General features: G+C 38.3%; 1 protein-coding gene across 1 annotated transcript in view; it reads left to right on the top strand.

Annotated features, from left to right (window-relative positions):
* The window catches only part of epha10 (EPH receptor A10), a 266,058-nt gene that overhangs the window by 56,894 nt on the left and 187,860 nt on the right, over positions 1-21,304 (top strand). The window contains exons 2-3 of the mRNA XM_088603157.1: positions 194-258; positions 998-1,667. Coding sequence (XP_088459283.1) covers positions 194-258; positions 998-1,667 — 735 coding nt within the window. The remainder of the gene's footprint in view (positions 1-193; positions 259-997; positions 1,668-21,304) is intronic.

The following is a 21,304-nucleotide window of genomic DNA, read 5'->3' as shown; positions in this document are numbered from 1 at the left end:
ATTATATTGATTTTTTGTGGTTTTTATTTATCTTTGAAAAGTACATACTTTATTTAACTTAATTGGCTCTTCTTTAAATTGGAGCATGTGTAAGGCGGTAAATTTGAAACTGATGGCTTCACTTAAGTCACCCTTTAAATCTTCTGTGATTGTTGTGAAAAATATCCTGATGTATCCTCTGTTTACATTGTAGTTCTTTTGCTGAATTCAAAAGAGTCACAGGCAGAGCTGGGCTGGACCTCTCACCCATCAAATGGAGTAAGTGTTTATTTTCTAACTCTTAAGCCACAGTGTGGTGTTGTTTGTTCTCAGACGTATAGCTTTTGCACTGCTGAAACTTTGAAATGTGTTGTGACGTAAAGCATCTAGAGGACAATCTTGGCATTGGAAGCTTCTATGGTCGTGTCACTTTTCATTGTGGCCTCAGTTTTATGTCTCATTCCAATGAAGGAGGTTCACTGTGTTGTTCAGGATGGCAAAGCCAAGGTTGAACTAGCAAGAATTCCAGAATTTTCTAAACCCACCAAATCTTCCTGTCTCATGCTCCCATTTTCTATTTGTATTCTTTTCATCATTTGCTTACTGTCTTGTGCTGGTGTATTCTTTTTTGCCGTTTGCTTCTTTTGCTGTGGTGTGAACTTCAGCGAATTAAAAATGGAATTAAATGTTTGTTTCTTTGATTGAATTAGAAGAGTCATAATCTATCTACAGAATAACCCAAGTTTGTTTTCCTACTGTAAATAGCAAAAAACATTTTTTAATCTAAATGAATTGCGTATACCATATGTCCTTGTCCAGAGTTTTACAATTTTTGTCGGTTTGTGGAGTGTGAGACATTGCTGATTGTTGTTTATCTTGTTAATTTGTCAAGCGACAGCGACTGAACACAGTCTGAGCTTGTGTTGACGAGTAAGAAAATGTATTTAGGGCATGCGGGGTGTACAGTGGGGAACGTTTGTAGTGTGGACTGAAAGGTTTGCATGCTCTCTCCCTGCAGTGGGAAGAGATCAGTGGAGTGGATGAAAACTACAAGCCCATTCGGACATACCAAGTCTGTAACGTCATGGAGCCCAACCAGAATAACTGGCTGCAGACGGGCTGGATTGCTCGGCTGAATGGCCAGCGCATCTTTATTGAGCTCAAGTTCACACTGAGGGATTGTAACAGCATTCCAGGAGTGGTGGGGACATGCAAAGAGACGTTTAACCTGCACTACGTTGAGTCAGACACGGACTTGGGTCGGAGCATCAGAGAAAGCAAGTACATCAAAATCGATACCATCGCCGCTGACGAGAGCTTCACTCAAGGGGATCTGGGGGAGCGGAAGATGAAGCTCAACACCGAAGTCCGAGAAATCGGACACCTCAACAGGAGGGGATTTCATCTGGGGTTCCAAGACGTGGGGGCCTGCGTGGCTCTTGTGTCCGTGAGGGTGTATTACAAGAAATGTCTTTCCACAGTGCAGAACCTGGCCATATTTCCTGATACCATTGCAGAGGCAGCCTTCTCTACCCTGGTGGAAGTCAGGGGGACCTGTGTCAATAACTCGGAGGTGGACATGGATAACCCACCTAGAATGCATTGCAGTGCAGAGGGGGAGTGGCTTGTTCCCATTGGGAAGTGTAGCTGCAGCGCCGGCTATGAGGAAGGACACAGCAGCTGTGAAGGTAAAACCCCCTTTGCTGACTACAGGGTGCTTTCTCAATGGTCTGTATAATGAAGGTTGGGGAAGAAGGTTAGATCCCAATCTTGCACACTTCTGCTCACCTGCATATCCCTGCATGTCTCGCAGCCAGGACTTCCTTTCGCGGATCTCTTTCGCATCCCCCCTGCCTCCCCGTCCACACCATTGAAGCAGTTCCCTAGCTCAGTTCTTGCACTAGTGAGGTTGTGGTCCTTCAGACAGTCTGCCATTCCCTGAGCTAGGTGAGTCACACCAAATAGCTTACATATATTTTGTTTTTCTCTTGCATTCAAGGTTAGGATCTATACTGAATTATAACTTTGTAAGAAAATTAGAACTTCAGCTCTCATAATGGGTATAGTTAGTGTTGATGATGAATGGTTAGTGTGATGAATCAGTCTTAATGTTAGACCTTTTAATTTGCTTTTTTCTTTGACAAGGTGAACTGTCAAAAACAATAGCTTTGATCAGACTGTAACTGTGATTGCCGTGACCTATGGTGACTCATCAGTGTGTGACTCAGAAACTCTTGTGAGTCCCCCCTCATGCAGTGTGGGGTGGCACAAGTAGAAGCCAAGATCCAAGTCAGCTCTCAGAACTGATGTCACTTGATTGTTGCGAAATTGACACCATTGTAGAACTCTGTGGCAAGTTTCTCTTGACTTCACAATACACAATGCCAGTTGTTCTACTGTAGAAGTCCTGTACACATCTTGGTCCATCTGAACAGGCCATCTTGCGTGATTATGCAATGCAATAGGTGTAAATATCACACTAAGTTGTACATTTCCTGCAAATGGACTTGCTATATGAAGTGGGGATATTAAGTCTAAAATTCTGATATATCCTTCTGTGAAAAGCACCTGGAATGAGGCCAGTGTTTTTTACTGTGGCACTGGTGAGAAACCCTGTTTAAAACCTTTTTCGTACTGTATCATTTATAGAAGAACTTGCGGATGGCTTAAAATGAGAGATGAAAATAATTTCCTTATAAGATAAAATACATGATGTCTGTACAGATGAAACACACAAACGGGGTACAATTTATAGGATTTTCTGTGCTATATAATATATTAGAATACACATTTTTATTTCACATTTTTTTATCTTTTTACTTTTCACTTACTCTGGAATGCTTATCCCTTTGCATTGTGCATGCTGACACAGCACCCAGATCTAATGAAATACTGTGCAAAAAGCTGACATCTTGGACACAACAGGAGTTATAACAGATATAAGTTATAAATTTAAATAATTTAATCTATGTCTCCACTAGTGATTCTTTTCATTTTAACGGTTTTAAATAATAATAACTTCTTCCATAGTACTATATATTGCTTTCATCTCAAAAGCTCCTAAATCTCTATATACTGTATATGGAAGTGGTCCCACTTCATCCACCGCTCAAATGCACATACAGTACTTGTACATTGGTATGGCAACCATTCTGCACAAACAAAAACAGCTCCAATGCACACAGTGCCCTCCTTATTGATCCATACCCCTGATGCAGGAGGATCAAAAAGCCTCATACAGGTGAATGAAGTGTGGATGGTATAATGTTCTCACTTAGTTTTAATAATTCAGGTGGATAGCTGCGTCAGCATGCATAGGCTGCAAAGGAACAAGTAGTAGGTTTATTCCATGCTGAAAAAAAAGAAGAAAGAGAACACAACGTTTTGGCCGTGGAGCCTTCTTCAGGTGTGTCACACACCTGGAGGTGTCACACTTCTAAATTTTCCTTTAAATACAATTCAGCAAAACAAATGTACAGCAACATTCCGCTCTTTGGAAGTGCAGTAGAAGCCCCTGAGAGCTTTTTGTTTTCCATGAGGTAGAAAAGGAGATAATAGAGAACATTGAGTAGTAGCATGCATCATATGGTTAAGGTCAGATAGCTCTTCAAAGCCTACAGGCAAATGGTCCTGGTCTCCCTCAAGTTGGGGGATGGCTATAAAAGAATCTGCCAAAAAACTGATCGGCCATTATCTGATGTAGTGTCCATTATTATGACATACTAAGACTACTTGTATAGTGGTCATCCTGCATACCAGTGGCAACCATGAATTCCAAAACCGCAGATGGAAATCTCTAATACACACCGGCATCATCGGATTACAAAGTGTCAATATCGCTTCTAGTCACCTGAGTGAATGTGGCATGCGTTACTGGTCTGCAGGGCCTCTTCTGAAGATGAGCCACAATACTGTACGTGGTGAATCAAACCTGCCATAATGTACATGACACTTGACACAATTAAAACAGAATTATAGCATGAAGGAGCTAAAGATCAGGCTGAGAAAGCATTCATTCCCACAGAGACAAAGTATGATTGGTCTGTTATGTTTTAGGGGTGTTGTGCATTACCAGTCCTGGAATCCCTTTCAAACTCCAAAAGGTTCCAGGTTAAAAAATGTCAAACTTCAAACTTCCAGAATGTACCAGGTATTTTTGCCACTTCATTCGTTCTGTAAAGAAGCTCAAGCTTGGCTGGAAATGTACCCTGATAATTATCCAAACAGTGCCTCCAAATCGACAAAGTAGTGGTTAACAGCTCACAAAATGTTGTTGACTGACCCTCTCGATCTCCATACAGTACCTCAGTCCAACTTAACACTGTCTTTAAACTGTCTCTAAAGGAGGCAGTTCACTAAGAGAAACCAAAAGGTCTGAAGAGCAATTCCACATACTGTATAGCAATATTCATAAATTCTCCCTGTGAAGTGCCTGAACCTTATAGCAATGCTAAGGGAGTATGGTTTCTAGTGAGTGTCTTTCTTGCTAGAGTAGAATTTACAAAATACTACCTACATTGGTGTAACTAAAAGTTACCCTTATGTTTTCTGGACCTTAATTGTTTTTGACAGGTGTGGCTTACCTCTGTGCAGGTTAAGACTAGTGTAAAGCATGTTTAGAACTTTTTAAGATAGAGACGTTTTTCTCCTTTTTTATTTGATGTACTTTATTTGATGTACCTATTTCATCAAGAGTGTGAATACATTCGAAGGGCACCGTACGCAGATCAGATAGGAAATTTATGCAGTTCAGATTTAAGAAGTGAAAGCTGAAATTTAGCCAGGACACCAGGGTTAACACCCCAGCTCCTACTGTACAAACACTGCTATGGGATATTTTAACAATCAGGCAATCAGAACCCTGGATTAGTATCTCATTTGAAGGATAGTAACTCTAATAGCCCAGAATCCCCTATCATAACACAGAAGAATGAAATGCAAATTCAAGTTCAGAGTTTTGTATCTAATATTTCTGCACTTCATTATCCCTATAAAAGAACATATAAAGAGGAAAATTGCATTTCAAACAGAATTTTTCAAAGGATGGAAATGGCATTGACTCCCATTTAAATGAAGTGCATGTTATTTGTCAGTGAGCATTAGGCTGAGGCCCGTGTGGGCTACTGCTGTTAAACATCCATTATTTAAAATAATTTAAAAGTTTTATAAAGATGTTTTAATAGCATGAATATACAATCATGTGAAGCTCCAGGATTTTAGATGGCATTGATCTTCAGTGATGCTTGACTAAGCTTTGAATTAGAAGTGAGCTAGTCCTGTAGGTGGTTTTTCACAAGACTCAGACATCTTTCTTTACAGGTTCAATAATGTATTGAAAAGATAATGATGATCTTTTGATTTTATAAGAAGGTTGTGGCCATGGAGCTTGTTTTTCACAGTCAATTCCCTCATTAGTTTTTGTGCCATTTTTTCTGATGTTAATGATATAATCCTGAATAATTGCACCATAGATCAACTGTCCATAAACATATTAGGTACATAATTAATGCTTTAGTCTTGATATAGTGATAGATGACTGGATAGAATCATATTAATTGAGTTTGACGTAGACCTAACAAATTGCTGGCCCATCTACATTATGTACTGCAAATTGTAACAGTTGTTAATTGTAAATGCTGGACAGTGCTTGATTGCAAGTAGCCTCTTCCTCTTGACCAGGGAATTAAAATTAAATAAACTATCTAAGAACAGGTGAGGACAGGTAAACCAATGTGTAGGAACACCTGGATGTTGCGACAGCAGCCAGAGTTTGCCATTACACTCCACACACACCAGCTGTCAGTGGGGAGGAGAACAGAGTAAAGAGGCCAGTTCATAGTTGGGGATTATTAGGAGGCCATGATTTTTAAGGGCCAATGGGAAATGTAATGACCACAGAGAGTCAGGACCTCTCTTTTACGCCCCATCCAAAGGACGGCAGCTTTTTAGGACCCACACAGAGCACAGGGTGAGCGCCCCCTGCTGGCCACACCAGCACCTCTTCCAGCACCAACCTTAGTTTTTCCCAGGTGGTCTGTCATCCAGGTACTGACCAGGCTCACACCTGCTGAGCTTCGGTGGGTTGCCAGTTGTATGTTGCAGGGTGATATGGCTACTGGGGCCAAGAGAAATTACAATTTATTATAATTCCTAAATATTTTCAATAAAGATAAAAGAAATATTTACAAAGGAAACTGGCAGATAGCAGTAATGGAAAACTGAATATGTTTACAGTTATCCCAGGGGGGAGTTAAAGTGATCCAGTGTAGTGTTTGCGTTAGTGTGTTATAGGGAGCTAAAAGGATAGAAGAAGTGATACTGTAGCTTGATAAATAAATGATGAGGCATAATGAAGGCCTTGTTATTCATTCAGTAACTAAGGGGAGGGATGTCAGTATGTTAATAAATACACAAACCTGAAATGTAATTAACCATCAGAGGCCAGTGATTTGGGTGTAGAATACAGAAGGCATTTAGTGGTAATGAGTACAAACTTGGAAAGCAAGTACCTATTTACAGGTGTACCTCAAAAAGAAAAATCACGCCTGAGAAGAAATAAAAGGTAATTTATTGTCTCTCGTTTCTTTTCCTCTTCCATTTCTTTCTGTCATTTTTAATTATTTCTTAGAAAATGTCAAGCTTCATACATTCATATTTTTATGAATAAGAACTATCCCAAGTGCCAAAGGAAATACTTATTTTTTTATTATTGTAAACTTGTATTGATAAATCTTGTATTCATAAATGTTTGCATATCAGACTGAATAAAAACCAACATTTGTTTTATTGTTTGTTGGGATAGCAGTGACATTACATTATTTTTTCTAAACATACGTTTCAAGTTAAGAAAGCATGATTACTAGGGCTTATAAGAAAATCAAAAATAATCACTATTATGTTTGAAATAAAAAAATCTATTTATCACAGTTTCATTACATTGTTAAACAATAGGATGCAAACATACATTTTCATTTTTTACTGTATGTTGAATCAATAGTCCCCACTTTAACTATAACAGCGATCACACAGAGACTATCACTGTAATACTGTAGGTTCAAATGAGCCCTGTTACAATATTATTATTTTTGATGACAAATATTGATATTGATTACAAATATTTGCATTGTATGAATATAGATCAATTAAAAAGAATTTACCTTTATATGTCCTACAAGTACTTTACATCTTACAATTGTATAATGCATGTAACAAAAGAAACAACCCATATTAAATTTAAGATCAGCCAAATTATTATTATAACTATTATTTTATGTTATGAACAATAAATGATAAAAAGCAAAACATATATAACTCATGTCTTAGGAAAGTGCTCTCTGTAATATGGAACTTTTACATTTGTCACTGACTTTCCAAAGCTATAGAGGAATATTGTATTATGTTTGTGGATTGAATGAATGGTTCTTATTAACAGTATTCACTATATGTAAATTATCATTGCATGGAAAATTCTGAACCTACTGTACAGATCAATAATTAAATCTACAGTATCAGGTACAGTTATAGAAAGACCCATGAAACTCCACTCCATTTTAGTGTTTAGGGTTTCTTCTAACCTTGAAGAAAAATTGTGATTTTGTTTCTCTTGTATGTTATTGGAAGCATTTTGTGAATAATGATTTTGAAAACTTTTGAACAAAATAGGAACTAGATGAATAACAATTTGTCATATGGTAAATGGATTTTTGCATTAGCTGACTGAAAATGTGAGTGGGTCATTAGGTTCATAGAAAAAAGTATTTAACTTTGTCATTTTCATGGGCCATAAAAGGTTCTTTCTTCACAATTTTATACACAAAGCAATTCATTTCCCCATTTCTCTTCTTGACTGGAGGACGACTGCTTGAATTAGGCTATATCCTAAAAATAATGATCTCACTAAAAGAGAGTACAGGGCTGTCATCATGTACTTGGTTAAGGAAGGTGAAAAACTAAAAATTAAAGTATAAAAAAACTTGAACTTGACAGTAACAAAGCAGTAAGCTGAGTTCCAGTGTAGGCATGAGTCCCTTAATAATTGCCTGGGTCAAGGCTTTGATGCAGAGGGTCAGCACATTTAGAAAGATGGGAGGATGCCAGAGGCCGTCAGTTTCCAAGGAAGTGTCTCAGTGATCATCCCTGAACGTTGGGATATATTTAATATTTCTGCATCATGGCTGCTCAAGACTGGCACCAGTGCAAGAAATGGTGCTTTTAGTCTGTTACAGTCCAGCGAAACGTCATGACCATCTGATCCCAGGTGAGGACAAATTTACCCTAAATGTAAGCTGTTGATGTTCCAGGAGTCTCCACAATAAAAAAGCCACACTCACCCATCTGCAGATCAGATCAGAGCAACCTTTTTTATACGGTCCTGAGAACTAATTATACAGTATATCCCCCATAAGACTACAGCTGCCGGGAAATTCATTCTCATTTGAAAAACATAACTTGAGCCATGAAGCAGAAAGGAAAGGGAGGGTCATATAGGTCTGAGGGGTATTTCTGTGTTATTCAAGCCAGCGTTCATAAGAGTGGTTGTAAGAAACTGTTTCACCTAACTGCTAAGTTCAAAACTAGTCCTGAGCCAAGTCAGACCAAAGTCAGACCGTCTTGGTACAGTATATGGCTTGCAGAAAACCTGAAAAACCCACACAGGTCCAGCTCAAGTGGCAGCTTGAAGAATGCTGGTTTTCCTATTATGAAATATTTGAAGGTGAAATGATCACAGTGATGAAAGTCAAGGGGTCCTAGTGCCAAAGACTTTCTGATTAGAGCCTACCCTTGTCTCTGCTGAATAATTCCTATTGAAGAGATGATTCATTTCCTGTATACTGTAACTTTGAATGTTCTTTTTTTATGGGGTTGAAACATGTTATGTTGGGAAAGACGAGGAAATCTTTAGGCACATTTTGTTGTTAAATGCATTGTACAGTGTTCATTAAAGCTCATCTGCATGACTGCAAGGAGACAATATGTTTTTCTAGTATTTGGTCCTACTCTCTGGTTATATAAGACAAGCATAAATCAGTGTGTGCACCTAGAGCCATAATCACAGAGCACCTTCTGCCTGGCTGAATCTGCAAGACTCTGCCTCCTTGGGAATTCTAAACCAAGGCTACCATGCATTAAAATAAAACAATTAGAAAGGATTATTTTGGGAAATACTTTCAGGACCTCCCAGAAACAGCTCCATTTTGTCAATGTTGATTGGTTTGTGGATACCATGTTTCAAGTTGTGATGTCTTTATTTAATTTATCTTTCTCGCTTAAGGCTTAATTTCCTAATAGATCCAGTGTTTGTTGGTAGTTATCAGATAGTCTGAAGATGGTTTAAAAACAGTTTATGGTCTAGACAATTGGGGGCTCATTCACAGAGATTTAATGTTCCAATGTTAAATGAAAATACAAGCTGTAATGAGATGGGTCTTCCTATTGGATGGTGCCTCTAAGTTTAATAACAGTACAGGACAACGGTGCTAAGAATTTTATCAATCTTTTGATGAGGACAGGATTGACTTTATTTGGCAAAGTGCGGAAAAGTGCTTGAGCTCAGAAAATCTAATTCCAAAATGTCAGCACCTTATAAATCTGTACAGACAAAAACAGCCAGAGAAGCCAGAGTTGTAAAGCTGCAGAAGCAGTGTTACACCTGGGCCAGGTTGAGCAAGTGCTGGTCTAATGGGTGAGTACTCTCTCTGACATTCTGAGTAGGGTTTGCCTTGCCTGATAAAGCACTTCAGTTTTTCCTTACAAACTGTTACAAGATGAACTCCTCTTCTGAATCAAGTGTAAAAGAGAGCAATGTTTTATCAGTGCAAGTCCAAATTGTATTTTAAAGTATTTTAAAAAGATTGAATGTCTCTTTTCTGAGCCATTATTGAAATAACCTTCTATTTAAAATTTAATTTGCCTTCTACTGTTGAAACAAGTTATATTTTTATCAATGGCTTTGGATCTGTGATGGTTCAGACATTTATCATCCTGTACAGTATATCAGCCCCATACAATCCGGACAGTGATCTGTTTTTGCCTCTGGGTTAAAACGGTCACGTTTACATAACTTGTGCCCAGGTAGGCAGGCAACATGAGCAAACTGGAATTTTGAGCTTTACCTAGTATTTTTCTGAAGAATTCAGCTGTGCTTTGACCAGCCTGACAAATACTGTCAAGAACAAGATTTGATTAATTTTACGTACAACAGTCCGAAAACAGCCAACTCCATATTAACACCTTTTCAAATTGTGCTTATCCAAGTTGAATTAGGAGCCCTGTGTAGGTGAACAGGTTAACCGGACTTGTTTATAAAATCACTTTACTTAATTTGCTATCAGAGAATTAACTGTAAAAGCATTTGCTATCTAACTGCCTTGGTGAGATCTTGTTATTGTTCACAGCTTTCAGTGCCTTGCCTGGCAATATGCCACATTTAGCCATCTGTTTGAAGTTAGGAATTTACATAGGTAGTCCCAGCAGACATTTGCTAATGTTTCAGATTTCTTTGTGTTGAATTTAAATAATAAATATTCTCTTAGGATGCATATTTGAAGTAAATTAGTGGCCGTGTGGAGGGGGTTGTTACCCTTAGAGAACACCTAAACTTTCATGGGACAGTACGTCATATTATTTGTGCACCACAACCCAAATGAATCTTTTATTAATTGGTATCTTTTATATTCGCAGACACACACACACATCCAAGCACATGTATGACTGAACTACTGTAAGTCCAGATTTCTTTTTTTTTCTTTTTCAACATTAAAGATTGCAATAGTAAATTTGAAAAGATCTATATTTATCTATATCTAGATATATTTTTTATAAGGAGAAAAATGACACTGATGCAGTAGAAGGATTTTTATCCTTGTGCTGAAATACAGGAGGTGTCTTAACAGCCAAATCTATTCATTGTTTCGCTTCTTCAATTTTGCATTGGAACTTCCTATTAAAAAAAAAGTAACCAGGTGGATATTTAGATTGTTGATGTAAATATCTACCTGTATGCTATTATTTTCAGTTCAGTTTGAAGCCTGTACATAACGTACCTAAATAAAACATGGTTTAGTCCCACATTCTTTGTACTGTAAATGTGCTGGATTATTTAAAGAAATTGTTACACCTAACCTATGCTTTACTGTACATGCATCAGTTTAAAAAATAAAGACATGAAAAATTTTACTTCTAAAAGTGATTTGTCCTTTTTAGGATCATTACATTTTCTGTGACTTTATCTTAAGGTCCAAGCTCTTAGTCTCTCACCCGGGGAATCGACCTTTAATATACTTTTGGAAAACGCTGTCCCTGAGTATCATACACGTGTTCTAGACAAACAACAACAACAACAACAACAACAACAACAACAAATATGTCTATAATATCTTAAATGTGTTGTTCATTTAGCAAGAATTTAGGGATATTATTAAATCATTCTACTGTATATTCACTGATCATAGTGTTCTTCTTTATAGCATTTGCAGTTTGAGCACAGAAACACTTGAATTTATCCATTTCCATGAAGGCTGTGCACAGCCAGGCCTGTGTGTTAGAGATCTTGAAGTGTGCCTTGTGTACCAATGGAAGAGATTTTTGACATGTGAGCGGTGCAGGCTTTGATCATTTTAGCGATAGCATGAAGTTATCATGAAACATCTATATACAATGACTATTAAAAGTTTTCACACACTTACGACTTTTTCACATTTATTCTGTTACACTACAGAATCATCCATTCATTCATTTTCTAACCGCTGTGTCCAATATAGGGTTGCAGGGGAGACAGAGTCTATCCCTGCAAGCAATGGGCACAAGGCAGGACACATCTTGGGTGGGACACCAGTCCATCACAGAGCACACACTTACAGTCACAGTCACGAACAACGCTCACCCCAGGGCCAATTTTCCTAGAAGCCAATTAATAATAATAATAATAATTTCTTACACTTACTGTATGTAGCGCTTTTCTGGACACTCCACTCAAAGCGCTTTACAGGTAATGGGGACTCCCCTCCACCACCACCAATGTGCAGCATCCACCTGGATGATGCGACGGCAGCCATAGTGTGCCAGAACACTCACCACACATCAGCTATCGGTGGGGAGGAGAGCAGAGTAATGTAGCCAATTCATAGAGTTCATAGAATTAACCTACCAGTATGTCTTTGGACTGTGGGAGGAAACCAGAGCACCTGGCACAACCTCCAAAAGCTTGAGGTTGTAAAAGTGGAAAGCAGTTGAACTTTCTTTTTTAATTGTCGTAGCTATACCACATTTAAATAAAGTTTTGATTATTTTGATCTTTTGTCTGTGAGGAGAGGGGGGCATTTTATGTTTTGATTGCTATTATATAAAACTGCACATCTGTCTTGCTTATTTTCCCTGGTTTTCCTAGTTTGTCTCAGGTTATCATGTTATAGGCTGTATTACTATATATTCCTGTGCTTTTAGCAAAGCATACTGCTGCAAACCTACAGGTAGCATTACATGTGAAAACAAAAAGTGTCTCATTATTTGTGTTTTAGGCCTTGATTTTAGAGTTTAACAACACTCACCAAATACTTTTTTCTACTGAGTAAATGCTCATCATAGACTGATAATTTGATGTTTTTGCTTCTTCTCTTATGATAGTGCAATTTACAAATGAAGTGTTACATTGGTCCTCATTATAATGAGCTTCAATTACTCTACTCAATTTGTGGTTTTCCAGAGAACTGTTATAACAAGAAAGTGCTGATTGGTGAACATGATTCTAAAACAGAGCAGGGCTGTTTAATTCAGTGTGTAGTTATAGCGTATTCCCCATAGCTCTCACATTTATTTAGAGTGTATACCCTATTTAGTAAGAATAAATAAGAAAACAGTTTATATGCTCATTATCGGGTGTACAGCATATTTTCAGAATTTTCCCCCAGAGTTTCATTAATGAGTTGTTAGCTACTTCATCTTGTTATGTAGACAACTTCTAGCGATCTCACATTATTCACTCGGAACTCGGTTCAAATCTGAACTTAAAAAACTAATTAATCAAGAAATGATTGATGGGAGTGTAAGGGTTTTTTGCCTCCTGCTCACTCGAATCCCAGAATTACCCAGCGCCTGAAATCACCCACTGTTTGCAGGAATGGGCTGAGTTCTTGGCGTTTTGAATGCTGTGCCTGAGGGATCAGAAGTCGTTGATCAGTACATTCCTGTGCAACATAAGCTCCTGAGAATGAGAGGAGCTACTCGGATTGCACTTCTTAACTTTGTGTGGAAATCTGTGAGTCGAGAAGCAGATATTCCAGCTGCATAACTGCAGTTAAGGTACTGCATGTCCTCCATTCCCTCTGAAACCCGATGAGGCGCTCACATGATGTTTTGTCCCCCATGTTGAGAAGCTGATCAAAACCTCTTCAAATAATCTGTTGAAATTTGTTTGGAATTCGTGTCTCTAGCCCACAAATTTAAAATAATATGTCATAAATTAGTTGAATGGTTTTTGCTCTTTCCTTGGGAGTGCCTTGTGAAACTGAATTTGTGAAACATGTCATAATGCAAAATCTTGCCCAAACTACTGTAAATTGAATAACATTATAAGCTGTGGGGTTCATACAGTGTACCTATAATGACTGCAGTACTAGCACTATTGAGAAGAATCACTTTGAGACCCCCAGACGAACTTTGCTGACAGTGTTTTCCTGTTTAACATTTCAGTGGAGAACTCTTAAATGCCACCAAACCACCGCAGAGTATAATGGTGTTTTGTGATCCAAACACAATGTTCTTTTGGTGTAGTTATGACAACATACTGTACATGTGTTGTAATATGATCTGACTTCTTGAAGTGGCTTTTTTGTAAAAAAAAAGTAAGATTTGCAAAGAATATAGAATGTAATAAGCTTTCTCAGACACTAGAAGTCTGGAATGGCTGCATGATTACAGTTATATTCGTTTGACTGTCCTGTTTGTATTGTTGACTGTATAGTACCCACCTCAAGTGGTCCTTGATGTAAAAATCCACCTTAGAAGAGTCTTCTGATACATTGTTTTATCTCAGACTAAGGAAAATAATGCAGGACTGAAACACTAGCAGGTACAGATAATTCATAATTGTTCAGTCTTGCTAGCATCACTTCAGTATTGCAAACACTGGGGACATTATTGTCGACATTCCATGTTTTTTTTGTTCTAATTCTTAGAATGTCTTTAATCACAAAGAGCAATATGATTTCATAAAATAAATTCACTGGCTCCCAAACTACTTAGTATGCTTGGATTAACAGGAGCAAATGACCCATATTAATTTTGAACATTCTGATCTGTATCTGAATGATCAGACACTGGAATAATTTTTCTTTACTGCTCAGACACAGATTATGGATAAAATTGATTTAAGTTCACTGAGGTATGCAATGTAGAGCAGTTTGATGTGAGTTGGTATTCAAGAGTGTATTAACCGCACCTAATCTGTCACTTTTAGTTGCTATGGTTGTAATAGCCTGGAAGTGGAATAAGAAAAGTTAAAAATGAGAGGAGGCCACTGAGCCTAACTTGTTCATTTGGTTTCTAGTAGCTTAATGATCCAAGGATCCCATCAAGCTGATATTTAAAGGATATTGTGGAGACAGCTTCAACAGTGTGAATTTCTCACACAGGTATTTAGCAAGAATCATTTCCCCCCATTTTTAAAGTTGCCAATGTAAAACTGAAAAATAATATTAAGAAAATGGAAAATCAGAATTGCGGCATTTGGTTCTTACAGAATACATAGACTTCAGAAGAGTTCTGAGCCTTACTGTACTGTATAAAGTATAAATGGTGAGACAGAAGCCTGTTTCTGATACTCAAAGAATTATTTGACAAAAGTATTGGCTGAAGCACATACTGTAAACGCCCAGTGTCATAGTTTCATGTTACAACAGTGGTACAGTATACTGTATACAGTAGTGGGTTTTGATAGACCTACTGTCATGCCCTGTACACCTAGAGGGCGCTCTACTTCTGTCTTGTTCCTAGTTCCCTGTGATTGTTCATGTCTTTTCGGTGTGTCTTGTTGTGTAGCCTATTTACTTTCTGTGTCTGCTTTGCTCCTCGATCAGCATTGAGGGTACGGATGTCATGAGACCCGACTAGCACCAGGTCGCTCCTGTCCATGGCCTGAGGGCGTAGGTTTCTTTACCGACATCGTCTGACCCCCTGAGCCTGGGCTAACCCTCATGTTGCCCCTTTTACCGCTACACATAGGGTCTCTACTGCTCTCCTTGTCATTCCACGGCATGCCTTGCGACATCCATGACACCTACTGTCCTTATTGAAATACCTTACTGAAATATTGTTGGTACTGTACATATTGAATTTGTTATTGTTTTCACTCAGACAGCTGCTAATATTTCAGATGAGCTGTTGAAGTGTCACTTTGAATGCAGTTTTTTCTTACTCTAGTGCTTTGTGCAGATTTGCTCAATAGTGCCCCAAATTCCTGCCTGGTCAGTCAAAACCCCACTGTACTGCAGGACTCTCCTTGCTGTGACTGTCAGCTTGTATTTGTCTGAAATCGTGAGGGGGGTAGATATTTTTTAGAGTACATTTAAAGTCTTTTACGTTAATTTGGGGGGATGTTGTCTTGATGCTATGAATTATTTTGGATGTGTTTTTGTTTTTGTGTTTGGATGTGAATTTCTTTTTTGGGGGGGCGGGGGGGGGGATGAGAAAAAGTGGAACACTTCTGCTAATCTATATTTATATGATTTGTACAATGAAATATAAGTTTCATTGAAAGTGGAAGCTAGAGTCAGCAGTAGTTTGGGGAATTAAAGTTATATTTTTATTGCAATCCCCCCCCCACACATATAAGACAAATGTACAAAGGGTTCTTAAGGTTCAGTTATTTCAGTATTTGTCATATGGACCTTAAGGTTTTTCAAAGAAAAGAAATTTGCAATATACATAAATGACTTCTTTATATTTTGTAGCATATGCAGTATAGTTCTGTTGACAAGCATTTTGCAAAATCAACAGCAGAATGAATCTATTTTCTAAAACTGGTTTATTCAAAAAAAGATTTCTTGAGAGAGAATGCTTCCCCTAGTTAAAGAAGTAATGCCTAGTGTTTTTCTTTTGGGTTCAGCTAGCTAGAATGTAATTCGTATTTTTTTATCACAGGAGTGTTTAGCGCAGCTTCTTTTTTATTAAATACCAAAGCCTTAAAACTGCTCGCTGCCGCCTGGGTCACAGTTTGTTTATAGGTTTTGATATAGCTGCAAAAGCCTCTGAAATGATTGACACTCCAGTGTTAATACTGCTGCTGACATTTACACCGGCTACATCTTCACTGCGCCTCCATCCTCCCCATTTCGTACTTCCTGCTCCGTGCAAGGAGAATTTCAACGAAGCCCAAGGTTAATATTTGCCGACCTGATGCGTTGCAAATGAGATGACTCCAAGCAGACATTGAATTAATGTGATGGAGACCTGTATCTGTACGAAGGCGGCAGCTGGTTCCATTTGACAGCAACATATAGATTGTAAGCTGCTCCTCTCTCCAACTTTCCATTTCAATTTATTTCCCCTGTTTTGACAGCATTGGCATGAGCCAGGCTTTGCTGCTTTGTCATTCTGGCTGCATTTGTTCGCTTGATAGAGGAGATAGCAGTGTTTTTTCTTTCCTACACTGTTCTCACTTTACTGAAATCACCTTTTAAGCAAACCAGTCAAAATGACTTTTTCTTTTTTGGCTTGACAGTAGCGTCTTTAACAAGCATCCCAACAAACTTATCTTTTTTTTTTTTTTTTATATGTGCCAAAGACTAATAGCTTTTGCCCAAGACACCTCTGACGCTCAGATACTGTAATAAATTACCAACAGCAGCGCCCAAGCCAGCATCGAAGAAAGCTAGATCTTTCATTTTCACAAGGGGGCTGTTGAGATGTAGCCAGCTGGGAGCCTACCCCAGACAAATTCATCTTCAAGAGGCTCGAAGTGTTTCTGAACCTTGTCAGCAGACAGCTGGGATGTAATATGTGTCAGAATCTTGACAGCATCTCAGTAACATGCTAGTAGATTGGATGGGAAGATGACAGAAGGGTTCTGATTCTATGGAAGGACCAGGCTATGAATGATTATAGAATATGTTCCAAAAATGAATCTTAATCACAATATGATGAGAATAATGGCTTAGTGCCTTCAGAGGGTTAATAAAGATTTTATTCATTCTGCATGCAAAAAAAAGCACCCTTCTTTAATGCCCATCATGCCCTTTGCTTATGTGACATTGGTTTGTTCAAAGCATCTACTAAATGTATTTTCATGTAATGAGCCTACAAACCATTCATGTACTCTGGGGGATTTAATTTCTGTAGCAATCAAGGGCAATTAGTTCTACAGGCAAGTGAGAAAAAAAGAAATCCTCCAGCCACAGAGGAAATGTGGCCATTCTTCACAGTGTCGTGTTACTTTGACAGTAATTGCTGACTGGTTACGTTGTATGGACTTTAATAGAAAAGACACACTCCCACACACACTTACTGTACTGTTACTTGCCCAGGCATTAGACAAACAATAATAGACAGTGTGTTCTTGAGTGTCAAGTGTGGTTATTGGTAAACTGGTAGTGGAAATAAATTATCCACTCCAGTGGAGTATTTTTCATATCTCTGAAAATTGCTCTAAGACACAAGCTCTACAGCAGGGACATTTAAGAGGAATTCTGTAGCTGACAGAACTGAAGAACCATTCTTTTGGGAAACAGCAATATACTGTAATAAAAATGAACTTTTTTAATCATTACAGATTTTTATTTATGGATTATTTTTTTGCTTTGTGATGTTTTGTTTTTTGCTGCACCACAGTGCTGGGGCCCTGGGTTCAGTTCCACACCTGGGGTGCTGTCTGTGTGGAGTTTGCATGTTCCCCTCGTGTTCGCCTGGGTTTTTGCCAGATGCTCAGTTTTCCTCCCACAGTCCACAGACATGCTGGTAGGCTAATTGACTTCTGGGGCAATTGGCCCTGGTGTCAGTGTGTGTGTGTCTGTGTTTGTGCTTGTGGTGCCCTGCGATGGACTGGCGTTCAGGATGCATCCTGCCTTGTGCCTGCTGCTTCTTTCTGGGAAAGGCTTCCCCACAACCCTGAAGCGGATAGAAGATGGATATTCATTGTTCTTTTATAATGGATCCCTCTGCCACCTGATGAAAGTAGTGATTTTGCTCTCATTAAAATTACATCCAGTGATTGAAACAGCTATTCTGGTTCCCATCGGTAGAGTTAAAAATGGGGATTTTAATTGGCTCATTATCAGCATTAGATCATAAAGTGTTCAACCAAAAACAGTACAGTATTACATGACATCACATAATGCTACAACTGGTGAATTTATAGTACCTGATGTCTTCAATGAGTGCATGAAGCTTTTAAGAATGTATAGTACCAATACAGAGCAAAGAAGATGCTGTGGCACTTGGTGAAACATAACACATATTTTTGGACCCTCTGGTATGTTGGGGAAAATGTCAGATTTTAAGTACCATAGAGGTCTGACCACCCTTCTGATTTTACTTACAGTATACTGTATATCATATTATACAGTACATACATATACTATAAAGACACTGTAGATCTCAACGATATACTGTAGATTCTGGGCCTAAGAAAACTAGCTTAGTCCAAAGAATGGCATAGACCTGAAAGATATTTAATGTACACAAGCTCAGAATATTCCATGCAGGTGACAAAAACATAAACCATTTAATGTATACTGTATGGATGGGAAGTGCTGAACTTCACAGCGGCCTTTAAAAAAAGACTTGAGAGTTTATGTTCAATAGGCATTATTTTTATCCTGTAACTGTGAATAAGAATAAAAAGGAAAACACCATGTTAGGATATATTGTTAAAAGAACAGAAAACAAATCAAGAGATGCTATATTAAAATTGTTCATTGGGTTATTGAGAATTCATTTATAATGCAGTGTACCAGGCTACAAAAATTATTGTTGGTTTGGAATAAGTCCAGAAGAGAGAACGGTACAGTACATTTCAAGGCTCAAAGGAATGCCCTAATCTGAAAGGTTTAAAGAACTGAAACCCTTGTAATCTTGAACACAGAAGACTGCAAAGGAACCCAATTCATGTATTTAAAATCATCAAATTGACAAAGTCAACTGAGCAGGCTTCTTTGTAACCAGCAGCGAAACATGAACCAGGTGACAGAACTGAAAACTACGCAGAAATCCATTAAACCTGAGTACTTTTAAAGAAAGGATATTAGGGGTCTGGAAGAAGCTACAGTACCTAGTCATGCTGAAACAGATGAAAGGGCAGGCTGAGATCTTTGCATCAATAAGCAAAAGACAATGAGCTACTGTATATGAGCTGAATGTCATTTTTATTTCAATCTTCCTAAGGTACTTACAGGTATGATATTTTCCTTAAAAAACAATATGCAATTATGCTCGGGAATCTTGTTACAATACTACCTGGTGTCTACAAAATTTGGTTTGCCACTTTAATACCTCTTGAGGAAAATGTGTGTGACACTACTGTATTTCAGATCCTCTACAGTATGTAGGGCTAAATCTTTTAAAGGAGTGTCAGTGTTTTTTACAATGGAATAAAGAGCTTTACCTCTCTTTCACCTTGTGTAACAGTGAGGATTAAAGAATAATGATACTGTAGGGGATAAAGACCTAGTTTTTCATGTCAAAATACATTGCTCTTCCAAGGGCTGCATTTGTACAGATAAGGAGTCAGCAATAGGTTGTTTTGACAAAAGTCGCAATGTCCCGATTGTTGTTTATGTGACTGTAAAATTAAATTAAGGAATGGATATAACTGATGACATTAAAGGCCAAAGATGACATTTCATTTGCAGTGAATCATACCTCCTTGAAGTTAACTGGTACATTTAAATTGTTTTAATAAACACGTAGAAAAGACAAATGTTGTTTGATTCTGTCACATAAATAAGTTTCAAAAGAAAAAGTGGTCCGGCACAACAACTTGTCTGCTTTTTATCGAGGAAAAATGGATGGGTGTTTGCTTGAACGTTAATTGTGCTTGAAGTGTGGAAATTTACAAATCATAAATGCAGACACATTAGCTATATGTACTGTATCTGTGATGTTTAATATCTTATCCTCTGAGCCAGCTTCAGTTGCAGAGACTATTTCTAACCGTTTTCTAACTGATTCGTCCAATTCAAGGTCGCTGGGGAGCTAGAGCCTATCCCAGCAGGCAGTGGGCACAAGGAAGGATACACCGTCAACAGGCACGAATTACCTTAAGACTACATGGTTCTCATCCAGAGCATTGTGCTCCTTTGAATTAAAGCAGGGTGACGTTAAAATTATTTTTTATTTTAAATGTATTTTTCCATACATTTTATAAAACCAAGTGATGTTTACAACATACTGTAGATTATTTTAGTTGTGTCCTTGGGATGCTGGCAGGAACGGTGAACCATAGTAATGGATAAATATTTTCTTTTACAAAACAAGAAATGGTTTTCTTCTTTTGGATTTAGAAAGAAGAAAGATTTCTAAACCGAGACAATGCCATGGCAAATAACTTTGTAGGAAGAGTGCAAGAGGAGTTTGAGATGCTCTGAGTCTAATGTTACAATATGAAAGAAGAGTTGTGTCAGGAGCTTGGCCCTGTGATGGACTGGAGTCCTGCCCAGGTTTTAGTTCCTCTCTGTGCTTCTGCGATTTGCTCTGGGTTGCTGTCCCTTACCAGGAGTAAGAAATTCTCTAACAATGGAAGAATGTTTTTATTTTTGTCTTTTACATGCATAGTAGGGGCATATTGCATCATATTCAGTAGCAGTTGAAAAGCATAGAAAAATTACCTTTGCATCGTCTCTTTAATCAATATCATATACTGTATTCCCACTAGTTTCCTAACTCTGTGAAATGTTGATTTTAAGATGCATATTTTATCCTAGGAGCTATTATTATGGGCTTGTGGAGCTGATGCTTTTACCCAAGAGGGCATACAGCACAGCAATGAGTGAACTGTAAAACAATTACCGTTGTAATGAAGTGCAAGCATGTAATGTAGAGCACATCATCAACACATCACTTTTACTAAGCACTTATTCAGTTCAGGGTCAGGGTGGCCTGGAGCCTGTCCCAGGAAGCATATGGGCGCAAGATGGGATACACCCGCGACAGCAGGCCAGTCCATCGCAAGGAACACACAGACTAACGCAAGGGCCGATTTTTTTTTTACATAAGCCAATTAACCTACCAGCATGTCTTTTGACTGTGGGAGGAACCTAGAGCACCATAAAGGAAACCCACACAAACGTGGAGAGAACTTGCTAACTCATGCAGATAGCCACCGGAGCCCCAGAGCTGT

This window comes from Lepisosteus platostomus, chromosome 13 (assembly GCF_059453375.1).
Source record: "Lepisosteus platostomus isolate fLepPlt1 chromosome 13, fLepPlt1.hap1, whole genome shotgun sequence".
Taxonomy (NCBI): Eukaryota; Metazoa; Chordata; class Actinopteri; order Semionotiformes; family Lepisosteidae; genus Lepisosteus; species Lepisosteus platostomus.
The sequence above is the reverse complement of the archived record's forward strand: the minus strand, read 5'-3'. Positions and strand labels throughout refer to the sequence as shown.